This window comes from Dipteris shenzhenensis, chromosome 9 (genome assembly GCF_047967505.1).
Source record: "Dipteris shenzhenensis isolate YYH24624 ecotype China chromosome 9, Dip_SZ_1.0, whole genome shotgun sequence".
Classification (NCBI taxonomy): domain Eukaryota; kingdom Viridiplantae; phylum Streptophyta; class Polypodiopsida; order Gleicheniales; family Dipteridaceae; genus Dipteris; species Dipteris shenzhenensis.
Window position 1 is genome coordinate 38792433 of NC_141604.1, and position 26103 is coordinate 38818535.

The following is a 26103-nucleotide window of genomic DNA, read 5'->3' on the forward strand; positions in this document are numbered from 1 at the left end:
GTGGGGCTCTTAGCTCAAAGGTGAGAAAGGGGGTTATCAGATCTGCTTCCACCAAAGAAACCTTAGGTGGCCAAGGATAGAGGACATTGACCTCTATTGGAGCACTTGGGTATAGTTGGCTATGGAATGGTGGAACTGCAACACTCAGCTCGGTGGTGAGGAAGGGGTTTATTGGATTTGCCTTGATAGCTAGGCATTTTTCTACTCTATATTTTAGTCACGAAATGTAATTAAATATTGGACTATATCCGATGGGATATAAGGAGTCACCTACATGAGGTGCACCTTTTAGATTCTCAGTTGTATGATTTTGGGATCCAACCTTTTTGAGATGGTCATTGTCTTTTGTAATGCAATATACATGTGGTCAAGAGAATATTTTTGGAATCCAAAGTTCTATGATGAATGAACGAATACTATTGCCTCTACTGTTTGCATATTCTGCCTTTCCTAACCATCAATAATATAAAACTGTCCATTTTCCATCCTTTCTAGTAGCCTTGACTTTAGCTAATTCAGTTGCTTATTCTTGAGTTCAGCTTGTGTAAGCTCCTTTGCTATCCATACTTTGGTACCCTTTAACTTGTAAGATTGTCGAAGAAGCTTGATCCGCATATCTTTTGACTTCAGTGTAAGGATTGCATGACATTTATAGTGTGCAATAGAAGCTGGCGTGGAGTTGCCATCATCCTGCTCATCCTCTTTGTACCAATCTTCTGGGAGCCCCCCTATTCTAATATTCAGTGCATTATCACATCTAGCTTTGTGTTCTTTAATCTCTGTTTGAATATCAGACTTACTTGCTTTGGTGTCCACTTCCACAGTTACTTCCTTCTTAGTAGTTTGTACTTCAATGTGAACAAGATCTTTGACTTTAGAGACTAGCTGCGGGGTAGGGGGCGATCCTTACAAGATTTTACAGCCTCATCAATTATTGCCTGCTTACCAGGCCCTTCCAGAATGTGAAGTCGAGCCTTTACTTCTGCCAGTTAAAATTTTAGCTTTCTCACTACTGCCTGCTACAGATAATTCCGTGCATATGGAGAGGGTGTCATGGCTGCAACTGTAGAGTACCGAGTCTTGATAGAGGTTCAAGGAGTTGAGGTGGACTTGGAGGAGAGGGTAGGCCAATCCATAATTGGCTATCTATTGAACCCCCCAACTTAACATAACCCCAAGGTTGGGTAGGGGGTTTAGCCCAACTCAAAGTTAGGGTTAGTGTGTTTGCGCTAGCCGAGGTAAGAGGCAAAGGGATGATGGGTGGAGGGCTGCTAATGGGCTGACGAGACGGGCTGTACAGAGAGGTACGGAGGGGTACAGACTACGTACAAATGGATTAGGTACGGGGAGAGAGAGAGAGAGAGAGAGAGAGAGAGAGAGAGAGAGAGAGATTGATCTTAAAGATGCATGAGTATCGATTCCTTTCTGCATTAGTAACAGAGATGATCGTATTTGTTTCAAATAATCATGAACAATAGTTCTGTATTTGTTATTCCAAAAATCACTTAGAGCACATCCGATCCTTTTATCATCATATGATTTTTCAGCCATTTCAACCACTTAACACTAGCAATCCCATGGGTTCAAGGGATCTAATTAACTTTGGAAACCAAGGAAGCCACAAAAGAATGGTAGGGATGCATCAAAAAATGGAAGTTCAAGACCGACAATGTAAAATGGAAGCAAGAAACAGCATGGATGCCTTAGGTTAAGGACTTTGAGAGCAGGTCATAAATGTTGATGAGATTATGCCAGATTAAAGGGATTGAATTTATTTTCAAGAAAAAATGGACTTCATATTTATCTCTGATGCTTGATGTGGCTTTATATTTGATCAACATTGCATTGTAGCCTAGTAATTAAAACATGGACTTCATAACTATCATTGGTGGTTATTGTTCAAAGGATGGATACCCTTTGTATCCATTGGTGTGAAACAAAGGGGGAGATGAGAATGAGGAGATAGCTCTGTCATTCTTCTACAACAGCACTTTGTGATCAAGTAGTGTTCACGACATATTTTAGGTCAAAGTTCAAATCACCCCAATTAGGTGATTCTGGACTAAGACGGGTTACAATAGTTCCAAAAAATTGTGGAATCAGGTACCATTTTGGAACTTGTTGATCATCATTTATCTTCTAAGATTGGGGGCAAGGGAATTCAAATGCAAAAGGCTACATGTCACCAAATATGTCCAATGTGGCCGAGTCTAAAATACAAGACTTCAAGCACTCCAATAGAAAATCAGTTTCAATCAATCAATAGATGTCGGACTCTATCTCGAAGATCCACCATTGATGGAAGTAATAATTTAAACAACTTCCCTAAACACTACACACAAAAGGTATACGACATGTTCGAGAGCCAAAATGGTAGAGGATCTAGGTTTTAAGATGTTTGTCGAAATTGTTGCCTTGTTCCAGTGGTGGTAGGCCAACCGTAGGTTAAAGTTTGGCCCTCTTCAAACCAAATTGGTGGAGAAAAAGAACATCCACTTAGCGAACAAGAGGAGGAGGATAGCAAAGACATTATGTGTGAGGCCTACAAATCAAAAGAAGATGATCAAGAAAGTCCATCAAAAGATGAGAAAGGTTATCATACTTTTCCAAATGGCCCAAGAAAGGTGATTGTCAAGGAGCAGGAGAGGCCCACTGGTAACTACTGGCACGTGGCATTCTCAAAACAAACATCCAATCTGACACCACAACAACACTAAATCAAATGCCACAAAAAATGTCAAAGTGAATGCTATCAAAAACTCTGCCAGGAACACCACTAGTCATGTGATACATCCACAAGTAGAGAGCCTGAAGTGCAAGTTCACAACATTCTGGGGTGAAGACAAGAAATATCTAAATGCTCATGTGGCCCAGTTTGAAATTTGTTGGAGTGCAGGTAGTCTTGACACCTTGTTCAAAGATGCAAATAAACTACAACAATTCAAGGGAACGCTCACCAAAAAGGCGATGAGCTAGCTCACCCCATATGGCATAGGACATTTTCATAATTACGATGAATTGAAGACATCATTTCTAGCACATTTCAAGACAGAGAAGACACCTAATGAAGCTCAAGAGAGCTCCAAAAGATAAGGTAAGAAAATAAATATGTGGAAGATTACGCTTAGCATTTTTGCAACCTGAATGCAAGACTAGATGTGGCCAAAAGATTGACCAACAAAATACAAGTAGAGAATGCTTTTGTAAGGGAGTGAAACCCGAGACTTAGACTAAGCAAAAGGAAAAGAAAGCAAATATAGATTCTAATGATGGTTTTGAATCCAATTCGGAAGAATCTTACAGATAGCAAATGTGACACAAAGTGTGATTCTAATAGTGATGTGTTTGACAATGATTTGGATGATGATGATAAAAGAAGAAATGAAAGAAGAAGAAAACAACTAAGAAGTCCAAGAAAGAGGAGAAGAAAGTGAAGAAGGAGCGGGCGTTAGTGCAGCCAGGGTGAAGACCAAAATAGAGAAAATGAGAGGCGAATGTGGAATTTGTCAAAAGAACCATCCAACTAATGCATGTTGGTATAACCCCAATGCACATATGAATCAGGCCCAATTGATGCAATAGACTTGAGCAATGGGAGCAAATCAGGTTGCCATTGGTGCAAACACAGTGAAAGTTGCACAACAACAACAACAACAAGAACAACAACAACAACAACAAAGGAATTGGAATCACCAGAGAAAGTAGAAGCAATAAAGGAACTAGAAGTGGTTGGAGGTAGAATTCCAAAAACTATAATTTTTTGCTTGGGAAATAGACAGACAAAGGCTCAAACTAGATTGTCCACTGTGGGTGATGCATCGTTTGGAGAGAGGCCTGTCTATTGTCAGATTTAGAAACAATTTGATAGGGCCAAGACCAACCACGGAAAGTATAGCAACCTATGTAGGTCAACACAATGATAATACAAGATTTCTCTGATGCATCAAGTAGCAAGATAGCAGTGCATTCAATCAATGTTTAGAAGGCTTTGCAGCATGAGGATTGCAACACCTTGACAAAATATGAAGAGGGGAGAGAGAAGAGTGGAGATGAGGAGAGAGGGCACAGCTAGAGAGCACACCACAAATGACTAATTGTACACTAGATTTAGTTGAAAAAATAGAATATATACAAACCCATTTAGGGTTACGGTTAGGGGATCTAACCCTTTCCTTTATAGCACTCTATAAGGTTAGTGCTATGCACATATGATCACATGATGGTGCTATGCACACGTGATCACATGATGTTGAGCATGAACTCTCAACACCTTCGCTCAAGATCAACATCATGAAGTAGGCCTTCCCTCAAGATGATGATTCTGGGGAATCGAAGAAGGACCGAGCATTACATTCCATCACACCCCTTTAATGGGAATGTCCTTCCTCTGTGTCAAACCAAGAGCTAGTCGGTGTTTCTTGAATAGCTCTTTACCAAGTGGTTTGGTAAAGATGTCTGCAACATTTTCTTTGCTATCACAATGCTGCAGTGTGATGTCACCAAGTAACACTCTTTCTTTGATGAAGTGCTCTCTGACATCAATGTGCTTTGTCCAGGAGTGATATACTCGATTCTTGGCCAATGCTTGAGCCGATTGATTATCACAATATATTGTTGTTGGCTTTGTCTCATCAAAGTAATATGTTTCTGACAATAGTCTTTTGAGCCATATAGCCTCACATGCACCTGTAGTGAGTGCTCTATATTTTGCTTCAGTCGAAGACAAAGAAGCAGTTGGCTGTTTGTTTGACAACCATGATATAGCACCTTGACCAAGGAAAAATGCATATCCCTGTGTCAATCTCCTGGTCTCATGATCTCCGCCATAGTCACTGTCATAGTATCCATGCAGCCGTGGATGACTTCCTTTGTATTTTATCCCAAACTGTCTTGTACCTCTGATGTATCTTAAGACTCTTTTGGCTGCATTCCAATGAGACTGTTTTGGATTTCCCATAAACATTGCTAGTGAGCTTACTGCATAACAAATATCTGATCGAGTGATAGTCAGATATATAAGAGATCTGATGAGTTGCCTGTAGTATCTGTCATTGATTGTAGGCTTTTCTGAATCTTTAGTAAGTTTCAAACTTTGTTCCATGGGAGTGGCTATAATCTTGCAATCTGCCATATGAAACTTCTTTAGGAGACTGTCAACATACTTGAGCTGACTCATGAATGTGCTATTTGAATCTCTCCAGAACTCAATTCCAAGACAATAGTGCATAAGTCCAAGATCTTTCATGTCGAACTCTACAGATAAGTCTTGTTTTAGTTTTCTGATGAAGCTGTCCTTGCTTCCTGTCACAATCAAATCATCTACGTACAAAAGTGCAATAGTAGTGTCTTCCCCTTGAACTTTGTAGTAGAGAGTATGATTTGCATTGGATTTCATGTATCCCAGATTAGCAAAATACTTGCCAATTCTACTATACCAACTTCTAGGTGCTTGCTTTAAGCGGTAGAGGCTTTTTTGAGATGGCAAACCTTATTCTCCTTTCCTGGTTCAACATAACCTGCTGGTTGTTGCATGTAGGCTTCCTCGTCTAGATAACCATTGAGAAATGCATTCTTGACATCGAGCTGGTACACATTCCATTTGCTGATTGTCGCTAGTGATATCAAGAACCGTATGGAATCCATCTTTGCTACTATTGGAGCATAAGTCTCATGATAGTCTTGACCATATTGATGTTGAAATCCTTTTGCAACTAATCTGGCTTTGTATCTTTGAATACTTCCATTTGGATTGTACTTCACTTTGTATACCCATTTGTTTGCTATGGCCTTCTTTCCTGGTGGAAGGTCGCATAATTCCCAAGTATTAGTCTTACAAAGCATCCATTTCTTCATTCATAGCAGTTTGCCATTCTGGCTTGTCTACTACTATGTCTTCGAAGTACATTGGCTCTTCTATAGCCGCGATGGTAGTCATAAGAGCATAGTTGGTGGTTTCCACCTGAATTGCTTTGCCTTTTTGAGCATATGTCAATCTGGTTAGTGGTCTGCTTTCCCTAGTAGACCGTCTGAGCTGTTGTGGCTCTGCTTGGGGTGTTGCTGGCAATTCTTGCTCTTCTTCATCAACTTATTTTGTAGATGACTGTGAAGTCGATGCTTCTATCTCCTTTATAGGTGAGGTTTTCCATTCTGATTCCTCAACAAAGATTACATCTCTGGAGATAATGACCTTGCGGTTGATGGGATCATACAATTTGTATGCTTTGCTTTCTTCACTGTAGCCAACCATGATGCATTTGGCAATTGATGATGTCAGCAAGGTGATCGACAGATCACATGGCACTGATGACATGTCAATGATGATGTGGCTGATGAGGTGGTAGAATGACATGGCCATATGACATGGCTTGCTGATGTGGTAGTGATGATGTGGCAGATGACATGTCAGAGGTGACATGGCATATGATGTGTCAGAGGTGACATGGCAGATGATGTGTCAGTGTTGATGTGGATTGCTAATGTGGCAGTGAATGACATGGCTGCCACCATGGTAGATGATGTGGCACTATGGATAAGATGATGATGTGGCACCTACGTGGCCACTGCTGACGTGGTAAGGCTTGAACCCAGCCTCTGTAGGTAACCCTATCCCTTGGGGTGGGTTCTCAGTGCACCACATGTTAGATGAATAGCGCTCCAGAATCTTCTAGATTCTAACGAAATTTATTCTATTCCTATAGATTTCTGTTGCTTGCTGCAGATCTGCTTGAAAGGCGCTACATAAATGCTGCAGGGGCTTAGAGACTTAGAAATGGAGCAAGGTTGTTAAAGGCTAGTGCCACAAGGACATAGGGAGTGTAGGGAGTGCAAGGACGTAGATCCATTGGAGGAGCCCATTGTCGATGAAGTTCTTTTGTTAGAGCCGTGAGAGAACGTTGTTGGTGGAGGCCATCTCAACCCGTGAAGGTCTACTGGCTGGTGTTACAGAGGCGTGCTCGTCCATGGAGGTTGATGTAGTAGAAGCTTGAGCACTGGAGGTAGAAGGTGGGCTGAAGCTTATACTTCCCGGAGTAAACTAGGAGATCGTTGTTTGCCCGTGGTTTCGAGTAGAGAAGCTTCGTTTGCTAGCTCTTTTAGTGAACCAATGACGCGACTGTTGGACGGGTTGTAGAAAGCAGCAATAGATCACTGTTGCACCTTGGGAAGCCGTGTGGAAGTCGATAGAGTTAGCCGTGTTGTCGTAGATGCAATAGTGCTACTGGAATGCCCGTAGATGGTTTAGGAGCCGTGAGTCTTGAGATAGCCCATAGACTCAAAGCTCGGACGCTTATAGAGACAGAAGGCTACCATTGCTCCACTGTGGGACTACTTGGAGAGGTCGCTTGGAGAGGTCGTTGACGATGATTTTGTTGGAGAGGCTGGAGTTGCTGGAGAGGATACTTGAGCTCTCAAGGAGATGTTGTTGACAAAGGGCTTAGCACGATAGCACTCAGACTCTCTCACTCTCAATAGACTTAGTAATCTCTCTTTTCTCACAAATCTTTCTCAATGAAGAATCTGTCTCTTTCTCAACTCAAGAAACACTCAAATAAACTCTCTCTCAAATGACGAAAATATCTCAAGGACAATGACAGAAATTTTCTCTCAATGGAAGAGAGTGGAACACTCAATCTCTCTCAATCTCTCAATCTCTCAATCACTATCTCACTCTCAGAAGGAGGATGGTGCCTCAGCGGAAGGCAGAACCATGCTCTGGTACCATGACAAAATATGAAGAGGGGAGAGGAGAAGAGTGGAGATGAGGAGAGAGGGCACAGCTAGAGAGCACACCATAAATGACTAACTGTACACTAGATTTAGTTGAAAAAATAGAATATATACAAACCCATTTAGGAATAGGGTTAGTGCTATGCACATATGATCACATGATGGTGCTATGCACACGTGATCACATGATGTTGAGCGTGAACTCTCAACACACCTATGGATGTATTACAATTGAAAATTTGTAGAAGGGCTAAGAGAAAGTTGGTGTTTTAGTAGTTATCCACTCAAGGGGACCAGTCCGAGAGAAGAGTGATAGTGTAGTTTCATAGCTGGTGATGGCATCAATGAATAAAGTCACAAAGTCCAATGAGGCAATTGTTCTGACCCTAAATATCAAGTGAAGAGAACCCCAAGGAAAAATCTAGAGGCAAGCCATTTGAGCAAGAGAGTGGATTCGATGATTGTTCAAAGCCCTAAAGAAGGCATATATCCAAATTACTAGGGTCAAAGCCAAGCTTAAAGGACACCACTAATTTGGAAACAAGAGGAGAGAAGAATGTCCAAGGGCTTTGCCTTTTATCCAATACAAAACCAGAAATAATTCAAGAAGAAGAGGAATAAAAACACTCAGTAAAGCATGCAGAATACTAGCAAAGGCAATTTTTCTTTTTGTAGTATTAATGTATAAGGGTGATCAAATGATCTTAAGCCTATTATCTTGAGAAGATGGCTGAGAAAGCTTGAAGTTAGACCTGATGTTTTAGCACTATAAGAAGTCAAGGTGGGTGGAGGCACGCTACTATGGTAGCTTAGACAAGTTGATAGGAAAAGAGTATGGTTTATAACAAATCATGAAGAAGTTAGAGGGGGAGCAGATTTGGGTATCATAAAAACTCTAGGTGACTTTATGGACATGCCCTTGCCCTAGCTAGGCCCTTGTGGAATTGGGATAGATACTTAGGCTTAGGAATCTAGAACGTGACATCTTCTCTGTCTATGCCCCTAATTCAATAAGAGACATAATTTCATTGTGGGATGGATGCTATTTTGGATGTAGAATGTTGTTGATGGGAGATTTTAATATAATGGAATCTCAGTCTGATAGATGGAATGGTTTAGGTAGTGTCATAAAAGGATTTGAGGCTAGAGCTTGGCAAGAGTGCAAGGAAAGGGAGAGTTAATAGGTATTTTGGTGGACACCTATTTTACATGGTGCAATAACCAGTGTGGGGAATTCAAATAGAAGATCCAAGATAGACAAGATGTATTTGTCAAAAGTTATTTTAGAAGAGTCTATGCTTGGTAGATGTTTTGCACTTTCTATTCTCCCCTTCTCTGACTACAAAGCGTTCATGCTAAGATTGGATAGGGGGAAAGGAAAATAGCTAAGTCTTGGTTCAAAGCCAATCCTTTCTTTTCCCAGTTACCTTATGTTCAAGAAAAAATTACCAAAATCTAGCATTCTGCTTCTGGGTGCATATCTAGAATCATCGACAAATGGCTTAGAGCAATTGAAAGAAACAAGATATTCTTGAAAGCCATTGGGAAGAGAGAAAACAAGGCACATTCTAAGTAGAGAAAGGAGTTAGAGGATCAAATTCCAGAATTATAAAAGGATGTTTCCATTGAATGCCATTTTTAAATTGAGGGAGTGCAAGGAAAGTCTAAGGAAGAGGCTCTCATTGAAGCTCAGTGGGTTCAAGTCTACAGAAGGGAATGGTGGGCAGGCAAAGGAGATAGGGCCAATGAGAAAATGTTCAGGATGCTTAGGAAAGGATTGATAACTAAAACATGAGGGCAGGGTGATCACTCAGGACTCAAATTTTGAGAGTGGTGGTAGATCACTTCCAATGGATTTTAGGAGATCTTGAACTTGAATCAACAGAGAAGTTGAGAGAAAGAGAATTGTGTGGTAGAGCCAGACCAAAAATAGTTTCCAATTTTGATTCTGAGTTCCTAGATAAAGAATTGAAAATGGAGGAAATGAAAGGTGCATTGAACTATATGGCCAAAGGGAAAACCCCAAGAGAGGATAGTCTTCCCTTAAAATTCTATCAAACCTTCTAGGAAGTGATAGGACCTTACCTTCTGCAATTGTGGTGGTAGTCCTTTGAACAAGGATATCTAGATCCAAGGATACATAAAAGCATGGTCAAGCTCATTCCCAAGGAAGGAGACTAGCTCTCCACTCCTCAATGTTGGGTTCCTCCTAAACCTTGCAACTCTCTCTAAACCTTGGAACTCCTAGATAGCTCTCTCAACCCTATCCCCTTCTGAACCTTGCAACCCACTTCTAAACTCTTGAACTCCTGTGGAGGCGAGAGCCTCCATCCATCATTGTGATCAAGCCCTCTTTCTCACCCATGGGCGCATGAGATCTGCTTCACGCTTTGGCCTACACCTCTCACTGGAATACGACCCGAGGACCTATGCTACACTTGTGAACACCTATGCTACAACGAGCAATGACATGATTGTAGGTGATCAACACCCTCAGAACGTAGACTTGGGAAAGCCCCTGGAAAGCCACAGAGAAAATTTGGCACCATTGTCGAGGTTAGCACTTGAAGTGAAAGTGGACCACGTGTTTGCATGCGTGAACTCCTACATAGCTCTCTTAGCCCTATCCCCCTTCCGAACCTTGCAACCCCCTTCTAAACCCTTGAATTTCTATGGAGGTGAGAGCCTCCATCCATCATTGTGATCAAGCCCTCTTTCTCACCCACGTGCACATGAGATTTGATTCATGCTTTAGCCTACACCTCTCATCAGAATACAACCGAAGGACCTATGCTACACTTGTGGACACCAATGCTACAATGAGCAATGACATGATTGTAGGTGATAAACACCCTCATAACCTAGACTTGGGAGAGACAGAGACAACATTTTGGTGCCATTGCTGGGGTTAGCACTTGAAGTGAAAGTTGAGCATGTGTTTGTATGTGTGAAAAAGAACCCCCTCCGAAAAACCATTTAAGACACATCCCTTAAGGCAAAGGAGTGGAAAGAATACTTCCATTTAGTGCAAAAGGATGAGATTTACATCCTCAACAATGTTGACTTACATAAGCACATTATTATGCTAGTCACACTAGTCTCACACTAATCACACTAATCATAAAAAATAAACCCTTAAACCCCCCACATCCTATAAAAGCTTTACCAACTACCCCCCTCACCTCTTTCCCCTAGCCACTTCCATCTCCAAGGTCTGTCAAGCCTCCATATTTTCCATCTATCTCTATTTTCCATCCTCCACCTTCCATCCACCATCTCTACAACCACCACCACCACTTTTTACATCTAGCTCCTCTCCTATCTCCTCCACTTTCCTTCCACCTTCTCGCTCCCCTCCACCACTTTTTTCGTCAAACTTTCCCCCTCCACCATCACTTCCGTCATCCATCCCCTCCACCTCCCACTCACCATCTCCACCCATTTTTTCTGTCAAGCTCCCCCCCTCCATCTCCACCACCTCCATCCACCTCCTCTATCTCCACCTCCCATCATCCCCCTCCCCACCACCTCTACTTTTTCCGTCCATTTGCCCCGTCCACCATTACTTTTTCCATTCATCCCCCCACCCCCCACCTCCATCACCTCCACCTCAACCACTCAAGGTTATCCCCCTACCTCTCCCCCACCATCCCCCTACCTCTCTACACCCCCTTCCTCTCTCCACCTCCACCATCTCTCTACCTCTCTCTACAACCCTCTCTCTCTCCACCCCACCATCCCTCTATTTCTCTCCACCAGGCTTGTTGCTCCCTTTCCTTGTTGAAATAGATTGACTTCCTTGTGACTAAAGCACTTGCAGTAGTGGCATTGGATCTTCTTTCCATCTCTCCGTGTTGGAGAAGATACAAGGATGATATCCATAAATTCATCTTTGTTGGTGTTTTCATCCTTATTTTTGGTGATCTTTCTCCGGTGATAAGGTCCTCAAATCTTCAAATGTGGTAGAAGAAATGTGGAGCACTTCCAAAGAAGACTAGAATCGTGATACACCTTTCATGCTTTTGATCAGGTTGTCCAGAGCATCAAATGTGGTAGAAGCGGAGCACTTCAAAAGAAGACTAGAATTGCCATACACCTTTCATGCTTTTGATAATGCAATCATTTCTTTAAATGTAATACACGGAGTTGAAGAAAGCCTGGTGGCAATAAGGATACTCTTTACACAAATCATAGAGTTAACATATGAAGGCTAACTTGGCTTACATGGAAGTTTTGTAAATGTTTCGCAGACGCCGACATAGCATAGCGCAGCCTACCACATTTTCTATCTGAGAATGGCACAGTTCAAGTGGCTATCAAATGATGGCTCCAATACAAGCATAATTACATCAGCGGCCTAGTTCGACCTACTAAGAACTAGTCAACACTCCACTTTACAAGCTTAACAAGGTGCACATAAACCCACTTTGGATGGACCACATTTCAGAACTCTAGATGAACGCAACAGCCAAGAGGGAGACCTTGACATTAGATAATCAGGTATGCGCAAATGATGAAATCTAAACAGACACTCTCCTTCATGGCATATACACAAGCCAACAGGTTGTTGATTTTGAAGATCGCCCAGTTGTTGTTGCTCCATCAAAGGGATTTTCCCCCTTGAGCATAAATATTGCGAAGAAATTGCATCCCCCACATTATTCTCTGGGCGCCCACGGGCATACAAGATTTTGGAACGAACAAGTTACCAGAAGATTGCAAAGTGGGAATGATAAACATTGATAGACGGTTCGCTATGTGTATATAGAACCTTTTCTTCAAAAACAATGAAGGTCCTAGTTTGACAAGTCTTTTCTCCACATGGGTTCGAATGTGCAAAGGCCAGCTCATAGGGAAACATTACAAGCAAAGGACACAATTGTAGACACAAACATCGAAAAACTCTTGCAATCTAAAATTGGTTACCACGACTTCACATGCTTGCGTACATCAATCGACTATAAATGGCTCGTCTAAAGAAGAATCTTTTTGCAATGGTTAGGCAAATTGTGCCACCAACATTCTTTGTGACATTGTCAACAGTAGCAGGGAGCCCCGCAAAAAATTATATTCGCTACAGCACCCGCACGGGACAAGGTTGTAGACCCTCACACAAAATGAAGTGCGCAACATGATTTGCTTTGATCTCATAACAACACCCATTAGTATGTCCACAAATTCCAAGCTCTAAAAGCGCTTTTAAAGCAAGATGATACCATATTGGGGCCTATTCTTGATTATTTCTTTGTTACAAAGTTCCAAGATAGAGGAGGCCACCACGACCATGGCTTGCTATGGTGTGAGGGAGCACCTAGTCTTGGTTCAGCTAACGATGAGACCATAGCAGGGTATGTTGACAAGTACATTACAACAGACTTGTTCCTATTCGACCTTCCAGAGAGGGACATTCAAGTTCATAAGCATAGAAAAACTTGCCGCAAAAGGGGGGAGCACCTAGGCTTGGTCCAACTAACAACGAGACCATAGCGAAGTATGTTGACAAGTACATAACAACAAACCTGTCCCCATTCGACCTTCCAGAGAGGGACATTCAAATTCATAAGCATATGAAAACTTGTCGCAAAAGGGGTAGCACATGCAGATTTGGCTTCCTGTGCCCCCCCATGATAAAAGGATGGATCCACTTGTCCAACAAGAATTCGCTTGATTGAGAACAACGCATTTGACCAAACAAACCTCGCATCAGACACAAACCTTTGCAATCCCTCAACGCTAGATGCCTACCTTCACACACAAACGATGTCATTAGTTCTAAGAGCGTTCTTAGTGCGTCGATACTATGCCTCTAAGAGATCCGAATGGACACATCGTCTGTCATTTGCCTACCACAATTCGAGACTGTTCACATTGACGATGGGGTCGGGATATCGACGTACTACAAAAACGGTGTCCACCTACTCTACCATCAACAAGCTTGCAGCAACGACTCAATGTCTACTTACCGTGGTCAAAGACACAAGGTAAATACAAATTGCGATCATAAACTTGTACAAATCACCACACGCCAAGATAATGGCAACACTTCTCCAACATGCTCCATCCACAATGCTGACATATGTAGTTGGAGATTTCAACATTGACTATAGTAATAGTAACAACTCCACAAGCCTCGCACAACTGAAAGACTTCATGTGCACCACCATATGCAACAGCTCATCACTGAGCCAACAAGAATTCACGGGACCACAATCGGACCAATAACAACAAAAAGACAAAGAAGGGCACTAACTTCGTGTACTGGTCAGACCACTCTTTACTGTATGCATTGCTGGATTCTTCATGACAACATACGGGCTTATGTCATGGAGGGGAAAAAGGGGGGAAATAATGATGGCTATTTTGGATGCTTTTCCCTTGGAAGAGCCTAATTCTGATGTTTTTCCTATGATGCATGACATAATGATCCAAGGGAAAATGAGACATGCTATAAAGGAAATGTCACATCAATGGTTCTGAAGAGTGTGGGAAATAGCACCTTGAGGTCTAGAGCATGGAGTGCTATTTCCCCTGGTCCCACCCTATTTCCCACCTATTTCCCTTCTATTTCCCATAGTGCATTTGTACAGCATAACAGAAATAGCTATTTCTTATGTATTTCCCTTCCATGACATAAGGCCCATACCCACTCTGCAGACATATACTATCCCAAAAAAACAAGATGAATTTCATTCATGTGGCTTGCCAAGGGAGAGAAGAAGGAGAAGAGAGAGAGAGACAGAGAGAGAGAGAGAGAGACAGAGAGAGAGAGAGAGATGGAAGAGGAGAGAGAGGGAATGAATGCAAATTTGAAAGACATGCTCTAAAGTCAACACACCAACCAATCAAAGAATTTGCAAAAAAAACAAGTCTAGAAAATGCTAGAAATTATTTTTGGTTTCTGAAAGTTGAACCTTCACTAAGGCTACCTAAAGGCAGGCCAAAAACAGCTTGAGAGATTGATAATAGATTTCAATAAAAAGAAATTGATAATAGGTGGGAGATAAATTACACAGACTTGGGAGTCCATAATACAAGGAAATCTTAGTGCTAATAATCTGATGTGGAAAACTGTTAATCTCAGGCTAGAGGCGCACTTATCTGATCTCCGGAGTAATGCCTCGCAGAATTTTCACGGAGATTGTACACAATCTGCAAAGGAGACTCTACACAATCTCGGGAGTAATGCATCGCAGAATTTTTATGGAGATTGTACACAATCTGTAAAGGCTGAATTCAAGTCCGGGCTCAAGGGATTGAAGAGCACTACGTGCAGAAAGTAATCTGCGAACATGATTCACATAATGATTCATACTCAAACTTGTCTAAATTCAATCTCACGGCACTAATCTCTGGACTAATCTCCCAACCCGAAACGCTCGATTTGGTAGGCGAGACACCTTTTTGTTCGAAAAGGCTCAACTCTGATCATGCAGAAATCATCTGGAGTGGCATTCGTTCGTTGATATCAACTCGAGGAAAAAAGCTTCGAGGCAGTTCTGGATCATCTGTGCGACCAAGTGATCTCGATTTCTAGCACTCTTGCTGTTTTATCTCGATTCTTGTCGGGTTGCAAGGTGTAGTCTCCAGTGATTGTGCCCAGGGCGATCACCCTGTCCACTTGGATTGTCACTTTCCCGAGCAGTCCCTGCAACATTCCAGAATGCAAATGTATGTAAGTCGAGAGAATTTACTCAAAACTCATGAGGTGAAAGACAGTTTTTTCACTATGCAAGGGGGGAGGGGTTTTCTTTGGGCTCGTCTTCTGCAACAGAGAAAGAATCAAGAGATGGATTCTCTCTGTGCTCTGAAATTTGAGCTCAAAGAAACGACCTCTTCTCCGGCGAGAGTGAAAACACTGTTTGTCTCCGTCTCCGTGCAGAGTGAAAACATAGCTGTGCGGCAAATGGTGAAAGCATGGTACCGCCAAGCTCAAAGGAAGGGGAGAGAGAGAGAGAGACAAACCTTGCTGAAGGTACCCTTGTTTTTACAGACAATATGAACTTTCTGGCCTTTGGGAGCATTATCGAAAGCCCAGGCGAATCCTTGGTTCCACTCCGGGCTAGTACTGTGGGAGACGACCTGCAAGATGAAGCAGGAAAGATCTCTGTAAGGAAGGAGGAGGAGGAGGAGGAATGGAATGAGCAACTCAAAAGAGAAGCAACAGAAACAAGTTTGGAGAGATGATCACCTTGGTTTCTTTGGCCGGACCGCTTCCCACTGTGAGCTTGCAAAACGCATTCGTGTTTCCCATCGTCTGCTTCAAATTCTTGCCTTGCTTGATCGTCACTATCAAGCTCCCAGGTAAACGCAACAACAGACTGCTTGCTCTCTCATGAAACCTCGCCGTTCCCGACTTTATCAGCCCCTGCAGTACCGGAATCGCCTCCCCCATTGCCATCGATTGCGCTTTCCCCACCTCTGCTGTGCTCCCTGCCCACCCTTGCCTCAGCAGACTTAACGTCTCCAGTGCTGCATCTTGCACTGCCTCCGTGCCTCCCTTCATCGCTGCGATCAGCTGCGGAATGCACAGCGTCGCTGCGTCTGCCGCACATAGCTTCGGGAAATTGGTGAACAGCACAGTGATCGCTCTTACAATCTCCACGTTCACGCATGAGCCGTAGCTCAGATCGTTCTGCAGGGCGACTGGAGAAGAAGCACAAAAGAATTCGGCTTCGTCAACATCTCGTTTTCCTAATTCTTATCGCTCCGAAGATTGCATGTCGAAAGGAACAGACGCTGATACATGCAATACAATTTCAACGACGGCAAAATTGCTTACCTGAAAGCGCCCTGATTATATCGGTTGAGGCATGCTCTTCAATGGTCGTAGTGGAGAAGAGAAGCTTCGTGAGTATCGCTGCTTGCCCTGCTGTTTCTTTGTTGCTGGAACAAAGGAGATCTCGAACAAGCTCCACGGCGCCTGCGTCTGCCAAGGCACGCCTGTTCACACGGCCGTTAGTGATCACATTCTGCAGAGCGCACAAGGCAACCGTTTTGATGTCCTCCGGCGGGTGGTGATCAAGAAGGTTGATAAGGGCTTGACAAGCGAGGATGGCATCAGCTTGTGACAGTCCCTCCCGTTGGAAGAGGTCACCCAGTGCAAGTGCTGCCAAGAGTCGAGCCGGCCGGTTTTGTGTGTTGGGGTCGAGCAAGTACTGGGAAAGAGGAGCAATGGAGGACTGTGCTGTTTTCATGTTTCTCACCTTCCTATCACTGAGCAGGGCTTCCAAGACCTGTGCGGTTGCTTCTTCGCACTGATGGCACCTTAACAGCTCCAGCAGCGCATCTATGGCTCCACTCTTGGCAAATGCCTCTGCATAAGCCGTATTTTCCCTTTCCAAAGCAAGCATTCCTTGTAGAGACACTATGATAGTAGCCTCGTTGTCTGATTGCAGCATTCGTACAAATGCTTCAACCGGCACTTGCCAGTAGTAGTGAGGGCTGGTGAGCAAGATATTACGCAGCACTGAAGCTGCCGATTCCCAGAGTTTGTGAGGTGGAAGAGGTTCTATTTGCACTATTACTTTTGAAACCTCATTGATCCCACCTGCCTCTGCAACTGCTTGTGGCAGCACATTGGAGGCGGTTTCCAAAGCCAGAATTGCTTTTTGCTGCATATTTGGTACCCCAGTTCCTGCCAGCTGGACAAGAGAGAGAACGACTTTTTGTGTGATTTTTCTCTGCTCCAGTTGTCCTTCCACAAGAAGATGAGAAAGCAACTCTGCTGCAAGGTGCTGCACTGGTTGTGAGGGTGAATTGAGCAACAAGATAAGAGGATCCAGAGGTTGATTCGGGCTAACTTTACATTCTACAGGTTGTTCAGACTTCTCAAGAACGTTAACGAGCACCTGCATTGTGCTATGTTGGCCAGCAATGCTCAAGCTTGGGCGTGACAAAATTGACAAGAGGGGCTCCACAATCTTTGAGGCTGGAATTTGATTAGCAACACTGCCGTTGTTTGTCAAAATGCGCAGCAGTTCCGCAGCTGAACTACAGGCAAAATCTGACAAAGAAGGCAAAATGCGGAGAATTTTGTCAATCACACCAAATTTCATCATATCAAGCTTGCAGTGATTGCGATCTTTTCCTAATTTTATGAGGGTACTGATGGCAACCTCATGGAGAGAGTTTTCCTCACCCCTGAGCATGGCCACGATATAACCAACTGCACTGTGTGAGATGACGACATCTGCTAAATTATCACTGTCCACTAAATTGTTCAGGGCATGGACAACTACCAACCATGTGGACCTGGTCTCTTCCCCTAGAAGCATTATAAGTGGCTCAATGCAGCTGACAGCTGCAGGATTTGCCCGAACACGTGCATATCCAAACAACACAAAGCACAACTCAGCAGTATCTTCTTTAAGTTCTAATGAGCAGTCCGCCCATAAAATTTTGCATAGGATGTCCAAACATTTGGACTCGGGATCTGCTATGATCATTGCCTTGGGAGGATTATCATCCGAAAGTCTTGATAGTGCCTTTAATGCGACTCTTTGCTCTTTTTCTGATCCTGTGCGCAACATTTCCATCAATGGTGGAATCGCTTGCTTGGCTGCATCACTATTTTTAATATGATCTGCAGTGAGTAGTCCTTGTAAGGCCCTGCCTGCACTATACCTTGCACTCCTTCCCCCAAGGCGCAAAACTGCAATAAGCTGGTTCAATGCCCCAACAGCTGATTCATGGCACCTTAATTCAGCACTGCTAAACAGGATTCTCAGTAAGTCAGCAGTACATTCTTCCATGTTATCTTGAGGGCCTAAAGACAGATACTTGGTTAATGCCTCTAAAACTCCGGCTTCTGCCATTGCTAGTTTGTTTGCATTACTTCCCATGGCAAGAAGTGTCAACATCCCTTCAGCAAAGAGAGGAGCACCTGGCCTGTCTGCAGTAGGCTTTAATAACTCCACTAAAGCTGGAATAACTTTCCTTGCTGTAGAGCCCAATCTAATGTCATCGATCCTGAATAGATGCTCCAAAACCATCTGTGCAGGATTGGGGACTAGAGAAAACTCCTCAGCCAAGTCCAAAAAGTTAGAAATATCTGAATCTGTACTTCCAAGAAGTGCAATTAAGCCCCCTGGAGCTCCTGAGTTAGCCACAGCAAGGATGGTGCCATGGTTAGCATGGGACACAAGGCTTGCAATAGCTTGAGCAGCAAAATATCTTTCTGCAGGTTCGTCTGACTTAAGTAAATTTGCAAGTACAGGAATAGCACGAATTACTGCTGATGACCGTACAACATCTCTTTCTTGGAATAAAATTGCCAATAGTAGAGCACTAACCCACGTGCCGACGTTGTCGTCCATGTTATCCTGTTGAAAGTCATGAAGATTGTTGTGAGAAATATGTACTGGGAAGTCTTAAATGCAGATATAGCACACTCACACTAAATTTCAATATTTAGTACATAAATCCATGCAGGCATAGGAGAGGTGACACTGATGTGATTTACATGCTGCACGATCAGGAAAGCTGAGCTGGCTGAAGATACCACCTTTTAATAGTTTTTGCACGCCACAGAGCAACTCAGTACACACAGGCTTAATTCAAAAGCAGAAAATGTGTCTCGCAGGGCATATGAAATTGGTGTAGTGAACGTCACTTCCTTAACATAAAGCTATTTGTTCGGATTTCCAAAAATTCATTTGTTCCTAATTTGCAGCTCTCAAAAATTCAAATTTACCTGTGCTGCATAAGAAGAGTAGCTGCCATTGTTTGCAATGATGGCTTCAATGGCACCGGCCTCTGTTATGATGCATTTGCTCTTGCTGTCGTAAGTGGCTAGTATGGATAGCAACCATAATGCAACTGTCTGGCCAAGGCTTGCAGAAGGGTTGTTCTCTGAAGGGATCTTCGCTTCAGTCTGCGAACTCAGTGATTTAAATCCTTTAGACATGAACTCATCATGACCTAATCCATTGCTATTGCTGCCATTATTTGGGAGCGAATTGTCTTCCAGTGGAGCTCCAAGCATTTTTACGAGCGACTGGATCAGCTCAACTAAACAATTTGCTTCCACCAATGCATTCATCGTACGCTGACGGTGCTCCTTAGCTGCACAAATAAGAAGTGCTGTTGCTCCAATCTGTACTTCTGCACTTGGGGCAGCTGCCACTCTGTCCGACAATGCAGCAACACACCTTGATGCACCCACAATCATATCTCCCAGCACCACTGGCTGGTCCTTGCAAAGTCTAGATAGAACCTCAGTTGCCTTGTTTTGAACAGAAGGTTGTCCCAATGCTAAACAGTTGACAAGTGGAGTGAGGCTGTGTGGGGCCTTAGCAAGGACAGCCCATGGGGGTTGGTTGAAAGCCCCACTCCTGTTGGATCTTGTTATAGAAGCAAGGGCTTCCAATGCTACCACTGTTGCATCATCTTCGATGCTTGCTGTTGCGAGCAGGGCCACTAGTGCAAGGACGGTACCAGAGTTGTGAATTCTGTCGGCCATAATATCATCAATTTGCTGTGACTGAAGTACCCTTGAAAATGCGCCTGCTGCTTGTGCTTTTCCTTCCAAGGTGCCCTCTTTCAGAACTCTGGTTAATGGCTGTATAATACCTTCAGCTTCTACTTTTGCAGAAATCTTTGGGTCCTGAAATATGTTTGCCAGTGCGGATATCCCTTGCTCAACCACATCGATGCTGGTGGACAAACAGAGCTTCAGAAGCGGTGTCATAGTTCTGGTTGCACCTTCTGCAACTTCGTGATTCTGCCTGATAGAAATAAAGAGAGCTGCAAGACATTGGGCTGCATGCATGGCAATCTGTTCATTTCTGGTGACCAGGATCTTGTACAAGGGTGCTATGATCTCTGAAATGGTGGGGCTTTCACGTAGGTCTTTCCTGTCCTTCAGTAGCCTGGCAAGGACTGACGCAGCTTGTTGCTGTGCCTCCTCTTTGAAAGAACCAAGCATCCTTATCAAGGCATGGAAGGATTCATTTGCTGCTGAACCCTCAAACAGAATGTCTGCCAATGGTGAAATCGATAGAAAATGCATCAAAGTATCCAAGACATACATCTTTGATTCTGGTATATCCCCTGTTAACATGGCATTTAGCTGGCTGATGGTGGTTGCATCAGATTTGCTCACCAGATCCTTTAAACATCTTGCAGCTATTTCCTGCCCTGTCAAGTCAGCATTTTTTAATAACCACAGCAAAGCTGGCACTGCACCCGCTTTCTCAACGCATGACCTGATATCTTCACTATGATTGCATAGGTTACCAAGAATAATAGCAGAATTTTCCTTAGCTTTAACCGAACCAGTTTCCAATATTTGAACTAAAGGAGGTATGCCCCCTGCAGCTGTTATTGCCCATTTGCTTTGATCATTTTCTAATGATAGAATAGAGAGCAAGGAAACTGCACAATCCTGTTGTTCCTCAGTGGAAACACCTAGCAAGGAAATGAGAAGCTGGACACCTTGTCGTTGCTGAAGTGCATACCATAAATCAGTGTCCCTGCTGCAAAGCCTTATAAATGACTCCAGAAGCTCCTCCTGAACATCAGAAGAGGCCATAGTAATTAGACTAACTATCATTTTTTTTGCTTCCGAGTTCATCAGCCTGCTGGCCAAGTGGTAATTTCCGTACAAAGTGGCCAAAGCTTCAATGGCCCTTTCTTGAATCAATCCTGATCCATTTTGCAGAGCTTGTCGTACCAGGACTCGCTCCATTGCTAATGGGTCCAATGATGCTATTGATTCTTCTTGTCCATCAAAAACCATTAGAGCAGATGCAAGTGCACCAAGATTGTCAGCTACAAGAAGATCTGACCTGTTAGTTTCAACTCTCTCAGCCAGGCTATGTATAACTGAATGTAAACCACCTGAAATATTTGCTAGAGCACCCATGGCATTCTCCTGAAGCGCTTGTGCCAGCTCTCCACTGATAACCTCCTTGCAAGGTGCCACAGTAGCACTAATCAGTATAGAAGTACCATTTGCACTAATAATCATCTTTCTAGACTCTTTACTCTTGGAAGCAAGTGCTTTTAAAGCTCGAGCTGCCTCAGCTCGCACAGGCAAATCATTTCCAGGGGACAACAATCTGAGAAAGCGATCGATACAGCCTGCTTGTATGACCTTGGCACAACTAGATTCATCTGTCATCAGCAGATTTGCAAGGAGATAGCAAGAATGACATTGGGCTTCTGAGTTGCCAGATGATACCAGTCTCAGAAGGATCTCAAGACCTCCAGCCTGAGTCGTTTCTTCCCAGAACCCTTGAGTATTTCTGCATAAATTTCTCAACACTCCAATAAGAATTCCATCAACTGATCTGGCTAGCTTGGACGTTGGTTTAAGCTGCTCCCACAAATATGGAACTGTACCCTCCGTGGAGAAGATTTTTGGACCCACTTTATCCCCATCATCTCCCTTTGATACTGCATACAGTGCTCTTCCTGCAGCTTCCTGCAATTCTACTGAGCCAGATTTCAACAAAGCGAGTAAAGGTGGAATGGAGCCACCAAGCAAAACTTTGATTCTTGTTTCCTCGTCTCGGCATAGAATCCCAATGATCCTGGCTGCAATAGCTTTTGTGGGAGTAAAGCCAGACCTAAGCATTGTAACCAGCACAGGAATGGATTGTGGATGGCAGCTGACCGCAGTCCTAGCATCCTCACGAGCATCCATCAGGTCAGACAGCTTTTTCAAAATTGCATCCCTCTGTTGAGGTGCTGAGGCTGTAGTTCGCAATTGTTCTATGCATTGAGCAACATTTCCCCAAATGCCGTCCGGGTCATCCATGGGAATTTGCATTGTTGAGTTTCTGCCCAAGTGTCAAAACAAAAGCATATCCAGGGTTAAAAGGACCTGTTGAATAATAATTGTCGATATAAAGAAACGATTTAGCTGCTTGGGTAAAACTCCAGTTTGAGGCAATTTTCGTTGGATTGAGAGAACAATACTCGCAATTGGGTGTAGATGCATGCTCAATTTCGAAGAATTATTTATAGTGATGCTTCCGACAGCTCAACCTCGAAAAGAAACAGTCGAACGTTGAATAAAAGAAACATAACGTTGCCTAAAAACAGGCAAGCCATACATACTGATAAAACTGGTTCCTAGATGACCTTGGTTCGATAAATACTAGAGCTTTCATGAGCGTATTGTTGAGCTCGCAAGTTTATATTGCTCTGCTTCCAATTCCAATACTAAAATGAAATATTTCGGAGGGTGTTTATGCAGTGTATATCCTAAATTTTGTAAATATTGGTGTGGGGAAAATCCGAGTAACGCGTGATTGGATCTAGGTGGAAAGTAACCCTTTCAGTATGTTAACGTATCATTGTCAAAAATCATGTCCATATAAGCAGGTAATATCACCAAAAATTTAGAATTTACAACTATTCTCTCTGCTAAGAAAATTTCGAGTAAGTGGAAGACAAATCCTTTGTGAGTCAAAAGAAATGGCTTAAAACCAAACTTGAAATGGCTTAAATGTCGTACCTTGATCCTGCTACGACAGTTCGTGAGTCATTTTCCTGAGATCTTTTGTCGTGCTCCAACGACTGTAATCTCTCCTGTTCATCCATGTCAGTGGAATTAGGCAAATTCATTCCGAGGCCAGAATTTTATTTTTCGTTTCCAAGTGGATCAATCACACAGCGGGTAGAAGCTTATGGAATGTCCCTGAAGTCGTGCTTCAGAAATACAATTGCAAGCACATCAGGCAGCGTACGACTTGCTGAGAGAGAGCATCTACTACAGCTTGTAACAATAGATATCACACAGTCTGAAAGGATAATTATCACATTCACGAAAAGTGAGGGCGAGACTATAGGCTTTGCGAATCGAATGAGTGTCACAACTCTACAACAGAATATACTCTGACTACAACGCGAAATAATTTTGCGCAGGCTACAGAAACTTTAGCGCGGAACCTGGACTAAAAGAACTTCTGCTCGATCATATCACCCAAGAGAGTCGACCTTATGAATTACAAAACGAAATTCATAGACCGCAAATGCAGCAAATGGGATAAAGGTGCAATGTTGATTGATTCATTCAAAGATCCGCAAAGGCATTGGAACATGAAAAAAACAAGAAGTAAATCCGACCAGGCTCCGATCGACCACCAATCTCTTTGAACAACAATTCGAGGAAATGCAAAGGTGTTTTCTCTTATATGTGAGTCCGAGGTGAGAAGGTGCATTTCAATATACCGGAGGAAAGGACTTGGGAGGATGGAGCTGCGCGAAGGAGGCATCTGCCAAGCCTGAGTCAGTGCCATTGCTGGCCCGGAATGCAATAGAGGTTGCCAGGTTGCCCGGATACAGAAAGGAACTCAATTCTTGCTGTGGGGAAGTGAATTCAATGCAGGTGTACACATAACGCAGCAGGGATGGGCATCAGCTGGATGGGAGGAATGCAAGGTGGGTGTGAAAGGATCAATTGGGTTTTGGGCGAAGAAGCAAGGAATTAAGGCAGGAAGCAAGGAAAGAGAAGCTGGTCTGGGGATGATGATAAAAAGGGAAGGATGGAAGGGAGGAAAGGAATGAGATACGATGAGATGGAAGAGGAGGGGAGAGAAGTAAGAGGAGGAAGATGGAGATGGTGTAGGAGAGTTGATTGCTGGCTTGCTGTTTACAGTTGGGTAGGAAATGTCACGGGGCCTTGACAATGGACTGGCTACTTGCAGCTTGCACAATAATATAATCGAGATTGAGATACATAAGCAAGCTCAGGTTGTTCGTCAACCTGAGGGCGTTCTCAACCCATGACATGTGCTCCACACCAGCTTGCTCCAACTGCCCAAACTAATCATCAGTTTCTCCATTTGGCCCCCAGTTTGCCTCCTCTTCTAAATTCCCACTTGGGTCCTCCTCTTTTTCCAGAAATTCTTGCCTCAGTTTTTAGCCTGCCCTCACCCTCCACCAACTCTAGCTGCAAAATTGGATCCTTCTTTGGCCTAATCATCAGAGAATGCCAGCATCTGGGTGAAGCTTTGAATAGTAATAAAATACAGTCAAATGCCGGGTAAATGTGTATGTGTAAGCTGTCCTTACAATGCCAGCATTTGGGTGAAGCTTTTATTAGTAACAGAATTAGAGTCAATGCTGTGCAAATGTATCTATATAAGCTCTCTTGGACAGAACGTGGAAAGAATCTTGCAGGAAGTACAATTCTTGGGGACGTGGCAGTACTTGTTTTGGCCGGTAGATTAAAGAAACGTTTGCATTATTATTGGGTTTGCTAGCGGAGACGTTAGATTTAAGCAATGCTTGCATTATTATGGTTTAGTGGAGATGGGCTTGTTAGATTAAAGAAACGCCAGCATTTTTAGACTTCTTCCAGATTACATTTTGGGTTAATCGAGACCTCATTCATTGTGGCTTGCAATAGATTCATGATAATTGTGTTAGCTCAGACCTGATTACGTCTTTGGCTTCCATCAATCTATTGCAGCCTCTCTGTGCACCCATATTTTTATATACAACTTCTAGGCCAGATTTCATACATTGCAAGCTGCTTACAGTTTGTATGATTGAAGCCCTGCATCCACCTCTACTTACGTGACCACATGGTTTTCTTGCTGCATCGTGGCTTTCCTTCCTTTGCACCAGCCCCTACCTAACACACCTTTCTTTTACCACGTTTTTAGCCGGACCCATCAGGCCTTTTCATAACATGTTCTGTTGCTTACAGTATTTATGAGAGAAGACCTACTGCGCGATCCGAACATGGCCTCTCTCTGGAAAACTGCTTCTACAGCATGTTTTTTTACTCAAAATCAGCCAATACCCCTGTTGTAACGTCATTGAGTTCAGGCTGAGTTTGTAAATTTTATTATCAAGTACATAATTTTTCTTATCAAGTCAGAAAAGGCGACGTGAAAGAATTTTTGTAAAGAATTTGTGGTGCAGGTGAACATGCGCTCTATAGTACTTTGCTTTGGAAATTGGGAAACCTTCAACGAACAATAGAGCTTAGATTTGGGTTACCTTCACGTGGTTGTTCATGTTGGCATGTGGGGAGCATCACCACTCTCCAATGTCTAAGTCCCATTTGCTAATGAATATCCATAGGTGAACGTGAACAAATTCCAAGGAAAACATTGTAATAGTTTGCTTTCCATAAGATCACCCTCCCACACATCACCTCATGACATGCCCTTGATTGCTTAGGTTCAATGCATGCATTTCAAAGACATCTTTGCATTTGTTTATGATTTTCGCTTCAAAACTTACCTTTAAAAGGAGCAAAGATAAGGAATAAGATAAGTTATAGATGGGTGAAAATTTGTACGGCCCATCTAAAATAATGGCGTACTTTCCTTCCTAAAAGTGAAATCTTGTTCTTGCGAATTCAAAGATAGTATTGATGCTCTTTTTTGTAAGTTGCATATTCTCCCTCACAAGGGG

The 26103-nt window shown here is 43.1% G+C and overlaps 1 protein-coding gene across 1 annotated transcript; it reads right to left on the bottom strand.

The window, feature by feature from the left end:
* Positions 1-14724: 14724 nt before the first annotated feature.
* LOC147898612 (protein CELLULOSE SYNTHASE INTERACTIVE 1-like) lies at positions 14725-24346 on the bottom strand. Its single transcript, XM_087379256.1, has 7 exons — positions 23905-24346; positions 23189-23262; positions 19418-22508; positions 16505-19046; positions 15914-16368; positions 15688-15804; positions 14725-15370 (listed from the first exon to the last, which is right to left on the bottom strand). Exons 3-7 carry the CDS (start codon positions 22496-22498, stop codon positions 15227-15229), a joined length of 6339 nt encoding a protein of 2112 aa, XP_087235382.1. The 5' UTR covers positions 22499-22508; positions 23189-23262; positions 23905-24346; the 3' UTR covers positions 14725-15226.
* Positions 24347-26103: the final 1757 nt, after the last annotated feature.

Excerpts from the sequence above, each read along its gene's own strand:
- LOC147898612 (XM_087379256.1), bottom strand. The coding sequence starts at position 22,498 with ATGCAAATTCCCATGGATGACCCGGACGGCATTTGGGGAAATGTTGCT. Across the intron at positions 16,369-16,504 it reads TATAATCAGGGCGCTTTCAG|TCGCCCTGCAGAACGATCTG; the intron begins GTAAGCAATTTT and ends CTTCTTCTCCAG. Across the intron at positions 15,805-15,913 it reads GTCCGGCCAAAGAAACCAAG|GTCGTCTCCCACAGTACTAG; the intron begins GTGATCATCTCT and ends TTCATCTTGCAG.